The sequence below is a fragment of the Hyla sarda genome, chromosome 9 (genome assembly GCF_029499605.1).
Source record: "Hyla sarda isolate aHylSar1 chromosome 9, aHylSar1.hap1, whole genome shotgun sequence".
Lineage (NCBI taxonomy): Eukaryota > Metazoa > Chordata > Amphibia > Anura > Hylidae > Hyla > Hyla sarda.
The window spans coordinates 10,181,035-10,198,249 of record NC_079197.1 but is presented as its reverse complement, the minus strand read 5'-3'; the positions used below and the strand labels follow the sequence as shown (position 1 = coordinate 10,198,249).

Below are 17,215 nucleotides of genomic sequence, written 5' to 3'. Positions count from 1 at the left end.
TCATTTTATCATATACTTTGCTACCTTTGTCCAGGGCCAGACATATGTTGGGAAATAAGTACCTTCTACTGGTGTTCCTCCATATGATGTGTGGTCATACAGTATATTACCATATCAGACACAGCCCAAGTATACATGCCATACAGTATACAATGCTTTACATTTCCCAAATAATATCTCCATATGATGGCTTAATATTTATTCTGTATTGTACTGCCATTATCAGACATTGCAAAAATAATCTACTTTACAGTGTGTAGATAATGGTGCCACGCAACACCTATATATTTCCATACGTTGATACAGGGCTTAAATAATATCAACATTCTGTAACCAACCTGCTTTATACCAGAAATAATCTTTTGCTATCAAAATTACACTGCTATACAAGTCGTAGGCCTTAGATACCAGGCTGTGGTGCGCACTTTAGCAAGGGCAATTCATTTTCTATGTGCTACTACACAAGTCCCCCCCCCCCCCTTAAGACCAACCCTGCTAAGTATCTATACGACTGAGACAGTCATTGTAGCTACTACTGGAGTAAGGTGAGGGGCCAAAGCTCAGGTTGGCACCTTTCTTCTTCATAGATGCTGTGATTCTCTCCAACATTTGTAACACAGGGGAAGCAATGTGAACATTAAGCCAACAACAAGTGGTGGGAGCAAGAGGGCAAACAAGTGCCAAGTCCAAAGGCCTTTGTACCATAAAAAACGCCTAATGAAGCAAAGGGTCCAACTAAGCTGAAACAAATCCATTTGGGGGCTCCACAATGTCAGCAAACAGCTCAACACCATTAAAGACCTTTACCAGAATTAGGATGGTATGTCATAGTTTGCACTGGATGAAAAACCACATTATGTATATGGTCTGGTATGGAAAACCTATTTGCCAATACTAATAATGTAGGGTTAATAATGGGGGGTTAATAATGTGCAGTCTGCGTTTCAGGACCCTCAGAAGAGTGGTTACAAAGAAGGCCTCTTTCTAAAGGACATAGTGTAGAGGAGCATCACATGGATTTCAGTGAGAAGTGTGTAATGCCTCTTTTCTCCTGCGGTGGCGCTGCAGAAGAATTAAAATGTCACTGGTAGGCTCCTCTCCAACATTACAGCTGGAGAGCCAACTAGTTACAGGACCCCCTTAGATTAGCTACAGAAGAATTCATCGTGGATTCCCCCTATAAGGCTAGTGTGTGTCACACCCAAAAAGAAGCTTAACCCAGGCCCCCCAACGTCAGCTACATAAGCTATGTGAACTACTGTGATCTCCACCTAACTTGTTCTATTCCTCTTCTACAGTATGTGTGCTGGCTAATTCTACGGACAGAGTGACAGATTAACCATCAGATCCTGAGAAGGTGACAACCAATGTACGTTTTCTATTGTCACTGTTGACATGTAATGATCACTATAACAAACAAAACAGTAAAGCAACCCTCTAAAGGAGTACTTAAAGGGGTACTCCAGTGCTCCAACATTTTTTTTAGAATGCTTGAAGCCGGAGGCCGCGATCATGACGTCACAGCCACACCCCCTAATGACGTCACACCCTCTCCATTCATGTCTATGGGAGGGGGGCGTGTTGGCCGACATACCCGCTCCCATAGACAAGAATGGAGGGGGTGTGGGTTGATGTCACGACCACTGCCGCAGGTACCCGGCATTTGTTTAGAATGCCAGGTGCTGTGGGAGATTGAGGGGGGCTCCAGCAGCGGAACCCCCGCGATCAGACATCTTATCCCCTATCCTTTAGAAAGGGGATAAGATGTTTAGCAGTGGAGTACCCCTTTAACCTACCCATTCACTGTACCAGGACAGTGTTAATTCTCACCTCTAGGTTCTTACATTAGCCCACTGGCTGTGAGTTAAGGCCAGGTTCACATTGCCGTTGTGCTACAACCCATTCTGGGTCTGTTCGACTCTTGTTTGTTTGTTCACCAAACAGGTCCAGAAGGAGATCAGAGCACAACTAAAACCACCGGGACCTGACTGATTCCATTGACTAGAATGGAGATTGTTGGGAATGGTTGGGAATCCGGTATTTTAAATGGGACTAGCCAACGGAGCTCCATATACCGAAGCATCATGGCAATGTGAACGAGCCCTAACAGTGTGGTTCCTCATTAAAGGGTAGTCCTGCACAGATTCTAACCAGTCAATAGATAGATGGGATCTACCATGATTGGACCTCATAGCACTACATGGTCTACCTCCAATTTATATTGCCTATGTGGGCCAAATATTATGTTCAGCCATGTACTGTACATAGTAAACCATGTAATGATTCCCTTGGGCCATAATCAGAATATAATACACGGCTGTTGACTAAGTAAATTGGAAAGTTGCACATTTCTTGCAAAACATTTCATGGCGGATCATTGTGCACCTGGTGTCGGCCTTTGGGATGGAGTTAAGGCCTGACGGTAAGCAGCCCCTGTGTATTATAATTATACGTTGTAGTCATATGTTCTGGATATGAGCCAAATAATTACAGGTCAGAAAAGATAATGGTTCCTATTAATTATATAGTGGAAGTATATGGAAATCTGCAATAAGGCACAAGAGGAAACCCCAGTAGACTTCGGCAATGACTGGAGAAAATATAAATGGTGGCAAGAAATGTAACATGGGCCACACATATCAGCATTACATCACTGTCCGCACCCTTTATGGGCTAGTTCTTCAGGAAGGCAAGTTTTGGGTTCATTTTGTATTATTTAATTAGAATTTTCTTAGAACTTAAAAATATAACTTGAAAATTATATCAAATTGATTTAATGAATTTAATGTTCACATTCTGATTACTTTATTTTTTTTTATTTGATTTAAATTTTTCCCAAAAAATGTTTTCAGTAAAAATAGTGACATTATTTCTTGACAGTCTAAAGAAGAAGATGGGATTTTGCTCCCAGTTGATAATACTGACCGTACTCCTTAGCCGGACTGACACCCAGTCATCTAGATGCCTTCTATCCATGCCTCCTCTGCCAGAATACAGCGAGAAAGGAGATATCATGCTGGGACTAATCGGCCCCATAAATACAGTTTCGGTCCGTCCTCAGATTACGTTCACTACTTTGCCCGAGTCACGTCAATGTGACATGTAAGTAGTTCTGACATGAAAAAAAATGCTACATTAAACTTTGTAAGTTGTTCAGCTCACTCCCCCAGCCCGCAACGCCCAGACTGGCGTGGGCCTCGCCTTCAATGCAGAAATGTGAAAGAGGAAAATGTCCAGGGCAGGTAGGTGGTAACGGAATGTCTTTATTGGAATAACTTTCAGCACACAGACGACAAAGACATAGGTGACGCGTTTCAGCTCTAAGAATGGGCCTTAGTCAACGGACTAAGGCCCATTCTTAGGGCCGAAACGCGTCACCTATGTCTTTGTCGTCTGTGTGATGAAAATTATTCCAATAAAGACATTCTGTTACCACCTACCTGCGCTGGACATTTTCCTCTTTCACATTTCTACATTAAACCTTGCTTTAACTAAAAATGTAAAAAAAAAAAATAATTGGCATTAAAACAATTATAGAAACGTCATCTTACACTGTAAACCTCAAAAAATAAATAAATAAATCATCAAAATAAAAGCAAAACAAATTATATAGAATTAAAAATAGTGTTTCATAAAAATGATGCTTAACTGTGCCGTAAACCTTGTGAAAGAAAGATATTAAAATAAATATGGAATAAAATGGAGCAAATGTTTCTCTCTTCTACATAATATCTTTTTCCAAACTTCAGAAAGTAAAAAGTGAGCATCAATTAGAGAATATTTTTGGTATTTTTCTTTCCTTTTTTAAAAATAATTTTACAGATTAGAAATACAGATTACAACAGTGGCTTGGCCCCATTTACTTCAATGAATTCGAGACACAATCCGGGGAATATAAAAGACACATAATAGGGGTCTGCTCCTAGTGTAGCTGGCCTGTAATGGGGATAAATATGTGGATAAATTCTGGTTACCAGAACGTGTTGTGCTTAATGTGTTTCAAACCTGTACTGAGCTCTTCATCAGGGATTGGATGAACACCTGATGAAGAGCTCAGTACTGGTTCAAAACATGTTGTGCTTAAGTGGAATAAAGAACCTTGTTTACCGTTTAATTCTATCCTGCGGATTGAAATCCTCTCTATCCCTAATCCTCAACAACCCATTTAAGACGACTTCATGCAGCATTTCATTTCTCCTCAGATTCAGACGAGACCAGTATAAGTCAATTCTTGCTCTACTATTCGCTACCAGAGAAATGAATCAAAACCCTATTATTCCCAACATCACTCTGGGGTTCCAGATGTATGATTCCTGTTTCAATGAGGAATCTTCTCTTATAGCAACAATGCAGGTTATTTCTGGTGGTCAAAATCCCGTCCCAAACTACAAGTGTGGACCCCAACCCTGGATGCCTGCTGTTATTGGAGATCCCGTATCTGCCTCTGCCGTGGCTATGGCGAGGATGCTTGGACTATGGAGAGTTCCCCAAGTAAGTATATCTAAATAGAGTCTTAGGGGGGAGATTTATCAAAACCTGTGTGGAGGAAGAGTGGTGCAGTTGTCTATAACAACCAATCAGATCACTTTTTTTGTTTTTAAAAACTAAAGGGGTACTCCGCTGATCAGCGTTTAGAACAAACTGTTCCAAATTCTGGAGCAGGCACCGGGAGCTTGTGACGTCATAGCCCGCCCCTCATGACGTCACAAGCTCCCATGCCTGCAACATCCTCCAGCATGACCGGTTTGGCGGTGGGTCAGTAATGGTGTGGGGTGGCATTTCTTTGGGGGACCGCACAGTCCTCCATGTGCTTGCCAGAGGTAGCCTGACTGCCATTAGGTCCCGAGATGAGATCCTCAGACCCCTTGTGAGACCATATACTGGTGCGGTTGGCCCTGGGTTCCTCCTAATACAAGACAATGATAGACCTCATGTGGCTGGAGTGTGTCAGCAGTTCCTACAAGAGGAAGCCATTGATGCCAGGTCCTCATTTGGACCGAAACATTACCATTTTGGATTGCTTAGTAAAATTCACATTGATGTGTTCACTGTAAACTATGTACCAAGTCTTCATTTACGCTATAATCCCTCCAGGTCACTGCCCCCATCATGATAAACCACCCCCGGCCTTTATTGTTATTATTTTAGTTTTCTACATTGATATTGCTCTGTATTTTCTGCTCGGTCTCAGAGGATCAGCCTGGGCAGGGGGGTTGCTAATATAGTCTATGGGCGTACCCCCCCTCCTAACCAGATAAAAGTGCGAGGGCACCCACCCCTAGGGCTCTCACTTAACCCCTTCGGTCCCTGCAGTCAGGGTTACCTAAACCTATGCAGCCAGGTAACCTACAAGGCAGGGATTGTCAATTGTGCCATTATTTTTATGACCTTTTAGTTGATACTTTCTTCTGTCTAAAATAAAAATGTGCCTATTTTTCTAGCTATTTGTAGTGATAGTGTTTCCTTCTTTTTTGGGGTTTATAGATTCGGCTATGTTCCAAGACAACCATCACAATACTGAGTGTTTTCTCCTCAGGTTAGCTATGCAGCGTCTCTTCCGACATTGAGCAACAAACTCGAGTTCCCGTCCTTTCTTAGGACAACGGTCAGTGTAGACGGTCAGCCACGAGCATTGGTCGAGCTGTGCAAAGTTTTTGGATGGACCTGGATTGGTATACTTGTATCCTCAAGAGATTACGGGACCCAAGGTGGGATTGCCCTTAAGAAGCAGGCAAGCGAGAGCGGGGTTTGTATTGCTTTTTATGAAACAGTCGTCTATGCTTCCTCCACCCAGAAAATGCAAAAAATTATAGAAAATGTCCGGAAGTCCACGGCCTCGGCAGTTCTTCTTTTTGTCTCACCGCCCGAGACCTATAGCATATTTATGGAGGTCATCCAACAGAATGTATCTGGTAAAATATGGGTGGGTATAGAAACCTGGTACACATCTCCCATCTTCTTCCAGACTGATTTTTGGAACCTTCTAAATGGTTCCATTGGCATTGCCAAAAGTAGAATGGTTCTGCCAAATTTCTCCGCTTTCCTTCAGAGTTTTAACCCTTCTACATACCCAGGAATGTTGTCTATCAGGCAATATTGGGAGATAACATTTAACTGTAAGTGGCCATTGGGTAACCTCAGCTCCTCATCTGCAGTAGATAGCGGCAGCCAAGCTTGTACTGGATCGGAAAAACTGGTAACCAGTGACATCATAGAATACAATGATCCCACATCCCAGGGTGTGTATATGGCGCACAACGCTCTCTACGCCATTGTCCATGCTCTACACAATCTGTTATCTTGCAAACCTGGGGAAGGAGCATTTACTGGGAAGTCTTGTGGTGATAAGAATAACATACAACCATGGAAGGTAAGTGCAGATGTGTCCATCCCTCTTTCTATCTATCTATCTATCCATCTCATATCTATCTATCTCATATCGATCTATTTATCTCATATCTATCTATCTCATATCTATCTATCTCATATCTATCTATCTCATATCTATCTATCTCATATCTATCTATCTATCTCATATCTATCTATCTCATATCTATCTATCTCATATCTATCTATCTCATATCTATCTATCCATCTCATATCTATCTATCTCATATCTATCTATCTCATATCTATCTATCTCATATCTATCTCATATCTATCTATCTCATATCTATCTATCTCATATCTATCCGTCTATCTGTCTGTCTATCTCCTATCTATCTATCTCATATCTATCTATCTATTTATCTATCTCATATCTATCTATCTCATATCTATCCGTCTATCTGTCTGTCTGTCTGTCTATCTCATATCTATCTATCTCATATCTATCTATCTATCTATCTCATATCTATCTATCTATCTATCTATCTCATATCTATCTATCTATCTCATATCTATCTCATATCTATCTCATATCTATCTATCTCATATCTATCTATCTATCTATCTCATATCTATCTATCTATCTATCTCATATCTATCTATCTATCTCATATCTATCTCATATCTATCTCATATCTATCTATCTATCAATCTCACATCTATTTATCTCATATATCTATCCATCTCATATCTATCTCTCTATATAGCAAATCCAAAAAATCTGCAGCACACTAGTCCATTCGGTGAAAAAAAGAAAATGTATTCCATTATGTGAATGTCATACAGCGACGTTTCTGCTGGCTCTCCCAGGAGAGCCAGCAGAAACGTCGCTGTATGACATTCACATAATGGAATAAATTTTCTTTTTTTCACCGAATGGACTAGTGTGCTGCAGATTTTTTGGATTTGCTGTGAAGTTTTGGACCTCTGACCAGGGTCCGGTTCTGCGTGCACCCACTAACATTGAGCTTCGGGAGTGCTGTTTCTCTTTGGATTATCTCTCTATATATCTATCCTCTATCTATCTATCTCTCTCATATCTATCTCATATCTATCTATCTATCTATCTATCTATCTCATATCTATCTATCTCTCTCATATCTATCTCATATCTATCTATCTATCTATCTATCTATCTATCTATCTATCTATCTCATATCTATCTATCTATCTATCTCAGATCTATCTCATATCTATCTATCTATCTATCTCATATCTATCTATATTCCCAAAATACCAACAGAGCAGCACATCCAAAGGGGTAGATAAATAAGAGCGGTGCCAGCAGCAAAATAGCCCGGTCCAGGCAGTCACACATCCAGAGTAGTAATCCGCAGCACTCCAGGGATAGGTGCACCTACCCCTGGAGTGCTGCGAATTACTACTCTAGATATCTATCTATCTATCTATCTACTATCTATCTCATATCTATCTCATATCTATCTATCTATCTATCTATCTACTATCTATCTCATATCTATCTCATATCTATCTATCTATCTACTATCTATCTCATATCTATCTCATATCTATCTATCTATCTCATATCTATCTATCTATCTATCTATCTATCTATCTCATATCTATCTATCTATCTATCTCATATCTATCTATCTATCTATCTAGCTAATGCTCCTGATTCTTCCCTGACGGATGATATCGAGTGGATAGAAGCATTGGGGATGTTGAATTTCAAAGCCTGAGCTTTAAAGGGGTACTCCCGTAGAAAACTGGTGCCAGAAAGTTAAACAGATTTGTAAATTACTTCTATTAAAAAGAATCTTAATCCTTCCAGTACATTTTAGGGGCTGTATACTGCAGAGGAAATGCTTTTCTTTTTGGATTTCTCTTCTGTGACAACCACAGTGCTCTCTGCTGACCTCTGCTGTCCATTTTAGGAACTGTCCAGAGCAGCATATGTTTGCTATGGGGATTTTTTCCTGCTCTGGACAGTTCCTAAAATGGACAGCAAAGGTCAGCAGAGAGCACTGTGGTTGTGACAGAAGAGAAATCCAAAAAGAAAAACATTTCCTCTGTAGCATACAGCCTCTAAAAAGTACTGGAAGGATTAAGATTTTTTTTTTTTAATAGAAGTAAATTACAAATCTGTTTAACTTTCTGCCACCAGTTGATTTAAAAAAAAAAAAGTTTTCCATGGGAGTACCCCTTTAAGGCAATGTACAGCCGAAGTTATATAGTACGGTCTTTCTGTGTTTTACTATAATACTATGGCTTCTTCGTTAGCTCCTTCACTACTTAAAGAATGTAAAGTTTGCCAACACGGCCAATTAAGAAGTGTCCTTCGATGCTAATGGAGATATTTTCGGTTACTTTGATATTCTAAACTGGAGGATAGAAGGAAAAAAAGGTCAAAATTGGAAAGTAGGAACCTTCAATGACTACATTGGTGATGGTCAGAAACTTGTCCTCAATGTCAGCGCCATCCAGTGGCCAGGAGGAATTGGCAAGGTGACTATTGTTTTATAATATTTATGTATGTAGAACAGTGTTTCCCAACCAGGATGCCTCCAGCTGTTGCAAAACCACAACTTCCAGCATGCCCGGACAGCCGAAGGCTGTCCGGGCATGCTGGGAGTTGTGGTTTTGCACCAGCTGGAGGCTTCCTGGTTGGAAAACACTGATGTAGAGTTTTATGTACTAAGACCAGCACTATTAAGCGTGTTCCTTCCATGTCATCTTCTAAGGTTCCCCCCTCAATCTGTAGTGACAATTGTCCTCCCGGCTATAGGAAAGCTCCACTAATAGGTCAACCTATCTGTTGCTTTGACTGCGTTCTTTGTCCAGAGGGGATGATTTCCAACCAGACAAGTAAGTTATAGTTCTGCCTAAATGAAAAGGATGGCATTAAATGGGCACTCTCATTAAAACTAATGTTTGCTATTGAACTCCTCATGGTAAATGAAAAAAAATCTTTCTAATGTATTTTGTTTAAAAGAAAAAAATAAATAAAGTTTTATTTGTGTTTAAAAAAAACTGCCACTAGGTGTCTCCCTACTGGCAGAAGTCCAAAATCAGGAAATTCAGAAAGGGGTGCAGCCTTAGCCAATCATAGCTCATCTCACACTGAAACTCTTTTTTATTAGAAAAATACAAAACGTATCCATTACAAAAAAATCTAAACAAAGCAAGCTTAACCAGCTATAACATAAATAGGAAATACTCTAGTACCAAAAACAAAACCCTGCCTAACGGGCCAGCCCAGCTTTACTAAAATACTAAAATATGCCCACTTACCTAACCAGACTATCTAAACAACACACTCACACGCATACCGAAAATGAACATAAAAATAAACCAACTTGGCTTATCAAAATATAAACATAAAATTTAGCACTACCCGGCTATAACTCAAAACCATCCATACTTGGGAAACACACAACAAGAAAACAAAACAGAAAACATAAAAGGCACACCACTCAAATTTTTTTTTTTAATTTTTTAATAATAAAAATAATAATAATCATATGACACACGCATTCACTTACAAAGCTAGACCAAATTAACTGAATCCTCATCCGGGACTAACGAAAGTACCAAAGAAAACATAACAAAACTACAAATCAGCACACTCACACACACATACTGAAAACTAACATAAAAATAGCACAACTTGGCGAATCAAAATAAACATAAGATTTAGCATTATCCGGCTATAAGGAAACACACAACAAGGAAACACAAAACAAGAAAACAAAACAGAAAACATAAACAACTGCAAAAAAAAAAAAAACTAAACCAAATAAACCACATAAACCACATATCAACACAACAAATGGTTCGACTGCCATAACTACTATAATGCTATATAATATGAAACAATATAGATATAAAACAAAATAAAGATACTAAATCACTAAATATAATATATAATAAAATATAATATATAAATAAAATATATGCACTACAGAAAACAAAAAGTCCTTAACTGACCCATGTAAGGTCCCCCAATGAAGCAAAACACCACCACCCACAAATATACCCTCCCCACCTTGCACTTCTCCCAACCAACTTATACACACTGAACCACAACCCACTTGAGCCCAAGTTTGGTCGCCTGTAAGCCCTTTATACCATATCAGCTTAAAACAAAACAAAAAGCTAATGTGCACATGCATCAGCCCACCACCAGGGAGAAGGATGGCAGACTTGATACATCAAAATAATTTGAAACTCTTTCCCTTAACTCCCCCTGCAGTTGACACCAGCCGATGGAAGAACCCACCCAGTTGCAAACCCCTATGGTAAAGGGACAATGAAGCCGGAAGTGGTCCATGCTTTCCAGGGTGTCCCCGCACTCTTCTTGGGGACATCCCTGGTCATCAGAGTTCCTGTACTTCAGGTTGTTCCTTACGTATATCTTCCCCTGAAAGCAGCACCAAGCCAAGTCCCAAAACTTCTGGGGGATCCTTCTAATGTTTAAAAGATACCACCCCACCCTCAGATCCCGACATGTGCACATTCCATGAGCACCAGAGGCTTCTGGAAGTGGGTCAACAGAACCACTGCCTTGATTGGGTCCTGATCTCCCACACTCCCAGACCCCACCAACGTATCGCCTCCAGAGTCAGGGTAGCGTAAGCCGGAAGATATCCATGGGGCATACGGTGGTCCTTCTCGTCCTCCTCTCTCCCATTCCTGGAAGAAAGACCAAAACCATTCCCTGCAGGAGAGTACCCTCTCTTTCCAAAAGTTTGAGATGTTGGCTTTCAAGAAGGTGTTCATTAAGAACACCACCGGGTTTACCATAGATAAACCCCCTAGTCTCTTGACTAGGTTCAACCTGTTCCCCCATAACAGTTTTAAAAACAGGCCATAGATCTTAGTGTAGTAAGCCTCTGGCAAGATACATACACTGCCCAGATAGATAAACAAGGGGAGCAGGTGCGATTTGATCAAGTGTATCCTTTCCCTGAAGGTCATAGACCAACCCTTCCCCTGGTCCACCCTCTGAGCGGCATCCTGGAGCTTACCATCCCAGTTTTTGGTGGGATAATCATCCTGGCCACATGTGATGTCTAAGACTTTTGCTGATTCTTGGGGCCCTGGAAGGGTGTCCGGGAGATCAAACGTGGGATCCTCCCCTCCCAGCCAGAGACTCTCATATTTATCCAGGTTGATCTTAGACCCAGATGCCTCTGAGTAGCGGTCCACCTCCGACATCAACACATCGAACTCTTCTCGACAAAAATAGTGACATCGTCAGCGTACGCCACCACTCTCTGGGTGACACCCGGCTCCGCCAGACTCATCCCGACACCCGCCAATGGTCCGTGACTTACCCTCCTAAGGAAGGGATCAATCGCGAACACATATAAGAGCGGACTCAATGGACAACCCTTATGGACTCCGGACCCCACCTCAAAAGAGCAGCCAGACCAACCGTTCACCAGAGGGAAACTCTCTGCCCCTGCATACAAGATCTTAAGCCAATTCACAAAAGTACACGGTAAGCCATATCTCAGGAGGACAGACCAGAGGTAGTCATGGTTCACCCGATCAAATGCTTTGGCCTGATAAGGGACAGCAAGTACCCCTTCCAGAGACCCGCACTACTCCGCTCCACTGACTCCCTGACACTCAGGACAGCACTTAAGGTGCTGCGGCCTGGAACCGAGCAGTGCTGGGCCCCCGAAAGGAGCCGGGGTGCAAACTTCACCAACCGATTAAACAGTATCTTGGCCAGAAGCTTCCTGTCCGTATTGAGAAGAGCTATGGGCCTCCAATTCTCAATACGGCTAGGATCTTTACCCTTTGAGAGAAGAATCAGGGCTGACCTCCTCATTGACTTTGGTAGAGTGCCCGAGGAGAGACACTCATTGAATACCTCAGTCAAGAGGGGAGCTAAAGACTCCTTAAAGGCCCTGTACCACTCGGATGTTAAGCCATCCGGACCTGGCGACTTCTTGGGGGCAAGCCCCTCGATCGCTAGTCTCACTTCCTCTTCCCTGATTTCTTCGGCCAAAACATCAAGAGAGGGGTCTACCCCTGGCTCAGGATTGGTTTCAGCCAGGAAAACCGACATCTCGTCTCGATCTAGATCCTTCCTCCCCAAGAGGTGCGAGTAGAAGCATCTGACGACCTCCAAGATCCCTGATCTGGACCGATTCAGAGATCCCGTACTATCAATCAGTCCTGAGACAGCTTTAAAGAAAAAAACAGAGGGGAAAATATGGTTTCAAATCAACTGGTGCCAGAAAGTTATACAGATTTGTAATTTACTTCTATATAAAAATCTTAATCCTTCCAGTACTTATCAGCTGCTGTATGCTCCACAGGAAGTTGTGTAGTTTTTTTCCAATGTGACCACAGTGCTCTCTGCTTCCACCTCTGTCCTTGTCAGGAACGGTCCAGAGTAGGAACAAATTCCCACAGCAAAACTGGTCTGGACAGTTCCTGACATGGACAGTTTGTCAGCAGAGAGCACTGTGGTCAGACTGTAAAGAACTACACAACTTCCTCTGGAGCATACAGCAGTACTGAAAGGTTGTATCAGGGCATGCTGTGAGTTGTAGTTAGTGAAAGGTTGTATAAGGGCATGCTGTGAGTTGTAGTTAGTGAAAGGTTGTATCAGGGCATGCTGTGAGTTGTAGTTAGTGAAAGAACTGGAAGGATTAAGATTTTTAAATCTGGGGCAGTGGAGTACCCCTTTAATGGTGACAAAAGATAACCCTAAAAAAAATGGTGGGGATACTCTGTGCCTAAAGTTAATACTACCCTCATTCTGCCTAAACTAAGTTGATGCCTGGAAAAGGGCAGCTTTCAGCTGTCCATTACCTGTATACACCCTACATATTTAAATTTACCCCTAAAATATCAAAATGTTTCCCCCTATTGAGTAAAACAGAGAAAGATATGTAAGATATAAAAGATATGTACGGCTCCATGTAAGCATAGATGAATGGTGTCAGACATCCTAGGTGCTGAAAGTGGCTTACCTAGAGCCTTAACATATATTTTTGCTTTTTCCATATCCCCTGATGTAGGGGGGAAAAATGCGTTGGGATTTTTTGGATCAATTTTAATAGGAAGGGTGCATGCAGTTTTTGAAAATGCGACTTCCACCGAGAAGTGGAGCTGGCCTTTTAGTCCCAAGTAAATGTTCACAGGGATCCCTATTGTGTGATATATGTTTATTATTTAATAGACACACAATATGTACTTAAAGGGGTACTCTGCCCCTAGACATCTTATCCCTTATCCAAAGTGGTGGGACCCCTGCGATCTCAGCTGTGGCACCCCAGACATCCGGTGCACAGAGTGAACTTCACTCTGTGCCAGATGATCGGCAGTGCAGAGGCTCGTGAGGTCACGGCCTCGCCCCGCTCGTGATGTCACGGCCACGCCCCCTCAATACAAATCTATGGGGGGGAAGTGACGGCCGTCATGCGCCCTCCCATAGACTTGCATTGAGGGGGTGTCACCGTGACGTCACAAGCTGGGCGCGGCTGTGACCTCACGAGCCTCTGGCGCTGCACCGTGATCAGACATCTTATCCCCTATCCTTTAGATAGGGGATAAGATGTCTAGGGGCGGAGTACCCCTTTAAGGATTTAATGTAGGATTTATTTTTCTATATTTTCCTAATTGCATTTGCGGATGTTTTTAAATGAATTAAAAAAAAGTTTAAAGATTCTAATTTTTTTAGTTGTTTTAGGTCATTTTATTTGGATCACGAGTGAACCCCTCATGGAGAGCGACTTAGCTTCACTGTCTTCTAGTTATAGTTTTACACTAGGTGATTTTTTTTCTTGTACACAAGATGAATTTTCAGAGCGCTAGTAGGTGGTGGAAGAGGAACTATATGCTGAAGATACTACAAGAGTCATAGGACCACTATAGAAAACATTAGAGCATGTATATAGGTGTGGGTTCAATTGTAAATAATGTAATGGTGGAATATCTAAAAAAATACCCCGTACACAATATAAACCCCTCACTTTTCCCAATTACATGATTACTTTGCAGATTCTCTAGACTGTTACCTTTGTCCAGAAGACCAATGGCCAAACAGCAAGAGAACCAAATGCATTCCTAAAATCGTTGACTTCCTGTCCTATGAGGAACCCCTGGGGCTGGTGATGGCCTTCTTCTCCATTATCTTCTCTTTTACCACGATTATGGTTCTTTGTGTCTTTCTTAAATTTCGTCATACTGTAGTGGTGAAAGCCAACAACCGTAACCTCAGCTATGTACTCTTGTTGTCCTTGACGTTCTGCTTCCTCTGCTCCTTGATGTTCATCGGTCGCCCGGTCAAACTGACCTGCACCATCCGGCAATCTCTCTTCGGTATTACATTTTCTCTATGTGTCTCCTGCATCCTGGCCAAAACCATCATAGTAGTCATTGCTTTCAAAGCTACCAAACCTGGTAGTAACCTCAGGGTGTGGGTTGGGTCCAAGACGGCCATGCTCGTAGTGTCTACGTCCACTTGTGTCCAAGTGATAATTATACTGGTGTGGATGGCAAGATTCCCTCCATTCCTGGAACATAATAATCATGTGTTGACCGACATCATCCTCTTGGAATGTAATGAGGGATCGGTTGCCATGTTCTACTGCACCATAGGATACTTGGCCTTCTTGGCTACAATCAGTTTTGTTGTTGCCTTTTTGGCCAGGAACTTACCGGACAGCTTCAATGAGGCCAAATACATTACCTTCAGCATGTTGACCTTCCTTAGTGTCTGGTCGACCTTCATCCCCGCCTATCTCAGTACTAAGGGCAAGTACATTGTAGCCGTTGAGATTTTTGCTATACTATTGTCTAGTTTTGGACTTCTGTGCTGCATATTTGGCCCAAAATGTTACATCCTCCTCTTAAGGCCATCAATGAACACTAAAGAATACCTAATGTCAAAGTCCAAATAACATGAACCAGATAAGCTGTAAATGTTTCTAAGTATAATCCAGGGATGTTATAGGCTGAAAAATATATTCTTGGAAAATTACTTGTAAGAACCTAATGACCAAGGAAAAGTATTTTCCAGAAGGGTCCATTTTTTATTGAAAAAAAACAACGTGTATTTGGTAAACTATTTATACACAAACATAGTAATAAAATAAAACTTACATCTCAACTGACACTATTACACTTACATGACTCTATAAATTAAAAAACAAATACAAAGTTGTGGCTTAAAGGGGCACTCCGCCCCTAGACATCGTATCCCCTATCCAACGTTCGTTCATTTGTTCAGAACGCCGGCTGCAGCGCCAGAGACTCATGATGTCATGGCCATGCCCCTCACAACATCATGCCATGCCCCCTCAATGCAAGTTAATGGGAGGGGGTGTGGCAGTTGCCACGCCCCCTCCCATAGACTTGCATTCAGGGGGAGGGCGTGATGTCACGAGGGGGAGTGGGCGTGATGTCACGAGCCTCCGGCGCCACATCGCTAGTCATCTGACACAGAGCAAAGTTCGCTCTGTGCACCGGATGACTGGGGTGCCGAAACAGAGATCGCGGGGGGTCCCAGTGGCGGGACTCCTGCGATCAGACATCTTGTCCCCTATCCTTTGGATAGAGGATAAGATTTATAGGGACAGAGTACCCCTTTAAAGAATTTGGGGAACAAAAAGACTCTAATTTGGGATTAACTAAAGGGTATCAAAAGTAAAAAAAAAACTTCTGACATAATGTTGACATGTCAGAGGTTTTGATTGGGGGGATCTGGGTGCTGATGCGGAAGTCAAGAGACTCCCTCTTGACTTCCGCATCAGCACCCAGATCCCCCCAATCAAAACCTCTGACATGTCAACATTATGTCAGAAGTTTTTTTTTTACTTTTGATACCCTTTAGTCAATCCCAAATTAGAGTCTTTTGGTTCCCCAAATTCTTTAAGATGGTAAGGTAGGGAAGAAAGCCTATAAGAGGGCTCCTCCTCAGCTGAAAGGCTGCCTCAACACATTCTCTCACTAGAGAGACTATCTCTGCAATGACTGAACTTCCTTCCCCTCAATAGAAAGAATTAAAAAAAAGAGGGTGAAGAAAAGTAAATATAGGGAAGTTGAAGTTTTTTATGTATAATTATAGGGGGCATATTATGGATTACAGTTGTCTGCATGTAGTGAAACTTCTGACATAGTGGTGACATGCCTCAACACATCCTCTCACTTGAGAGGCTATCTCTGCAAAGACTGAACTTTTTCCGCTCAATGGAGAGGCAAGCCCCTACTTTCCCTCTTGAAGGGTTTCTAGCTATCTCCAGCGTTACTTTAAAGGGGTACTCCCAGATATAAAACGTATCCCTATCCACAGGATAGGGGATACGTTTCTGATCGCAGGGGGGGATTCTAAACACTGTGATTCCAACTCAGCCGGTGATTTGCTGAGTCTTTTAGCTAGGGGATAAGTTTTATTTCCCTGGTGTACCTCTACACACAAAGGTAGAGGTAGCTAGGAACCTTACGGTGGCAAAGTAGGAGCTTGCCCAGCCCTCGCCCCTCTATTGAAGGTAGAGAAGTTCAGTCATTGCAAAGATAGCCTCTCTAGTGAGAGGATGTGTTGAGGAAGCCTTCCGGTGGCAAAGTTGGAGCTTGCCCAGCCCTCGCCCCTCTATTGAAGGTAGAGAAGTTGAGTCATTGCAAAGATAGCCTCTCTAGTGAGAGGATGTGTTGAGGCAGCCTCTCAGCTGAGAAAGAGCCATCTTACAAGTTTCCTCCCTCACCTTTGCTCTACATAACCGTTACAAATGCAGTTGAGAACATAAATCACTGATTGGTGTAAAAATTAAAAATAATTTATATTCACCTCCCCTGATCCCCTGCAGCTGCCTTTCCGACACCCCTGGTCTCCGTTTCTCCCTAC

The 17,215-nt window shown here is 42.1% G+C and overlaps 1 protein-coding gene across 1 annotated transcript; it reads left to right on the top strand.

Annotated features, from left to right (window-relative positions):
• Positions 1–2,765: 2,765 nt before the first annotated feature.
• Positions 2,766–15,434, top strand: LOC130291452 (extracellular calcium-sensing receptor-like). The gene is made up of 6 exons (XM_056540173.1): positions 2,766–3,102; positions 4,203–4,491; positions 5,537–6,341; positions 8,681–8,856; positions 9,093–9,216; positions 14,374–15,434. Exons 1-6 carry the CDS (start codon positions 2,843–2,845, stop codon positions 15,273–15,275), a joined length of 2,556 nt encoding a protein of 851 aa, XP_056396148.1. The 5' UTR covers positions 2,766–2,842; the 3' UTR covers positions 15,276–15,434.
• The last annotated feature ends 1,781 nt before the right edge of the window (positions 15,435–17,215 follow it).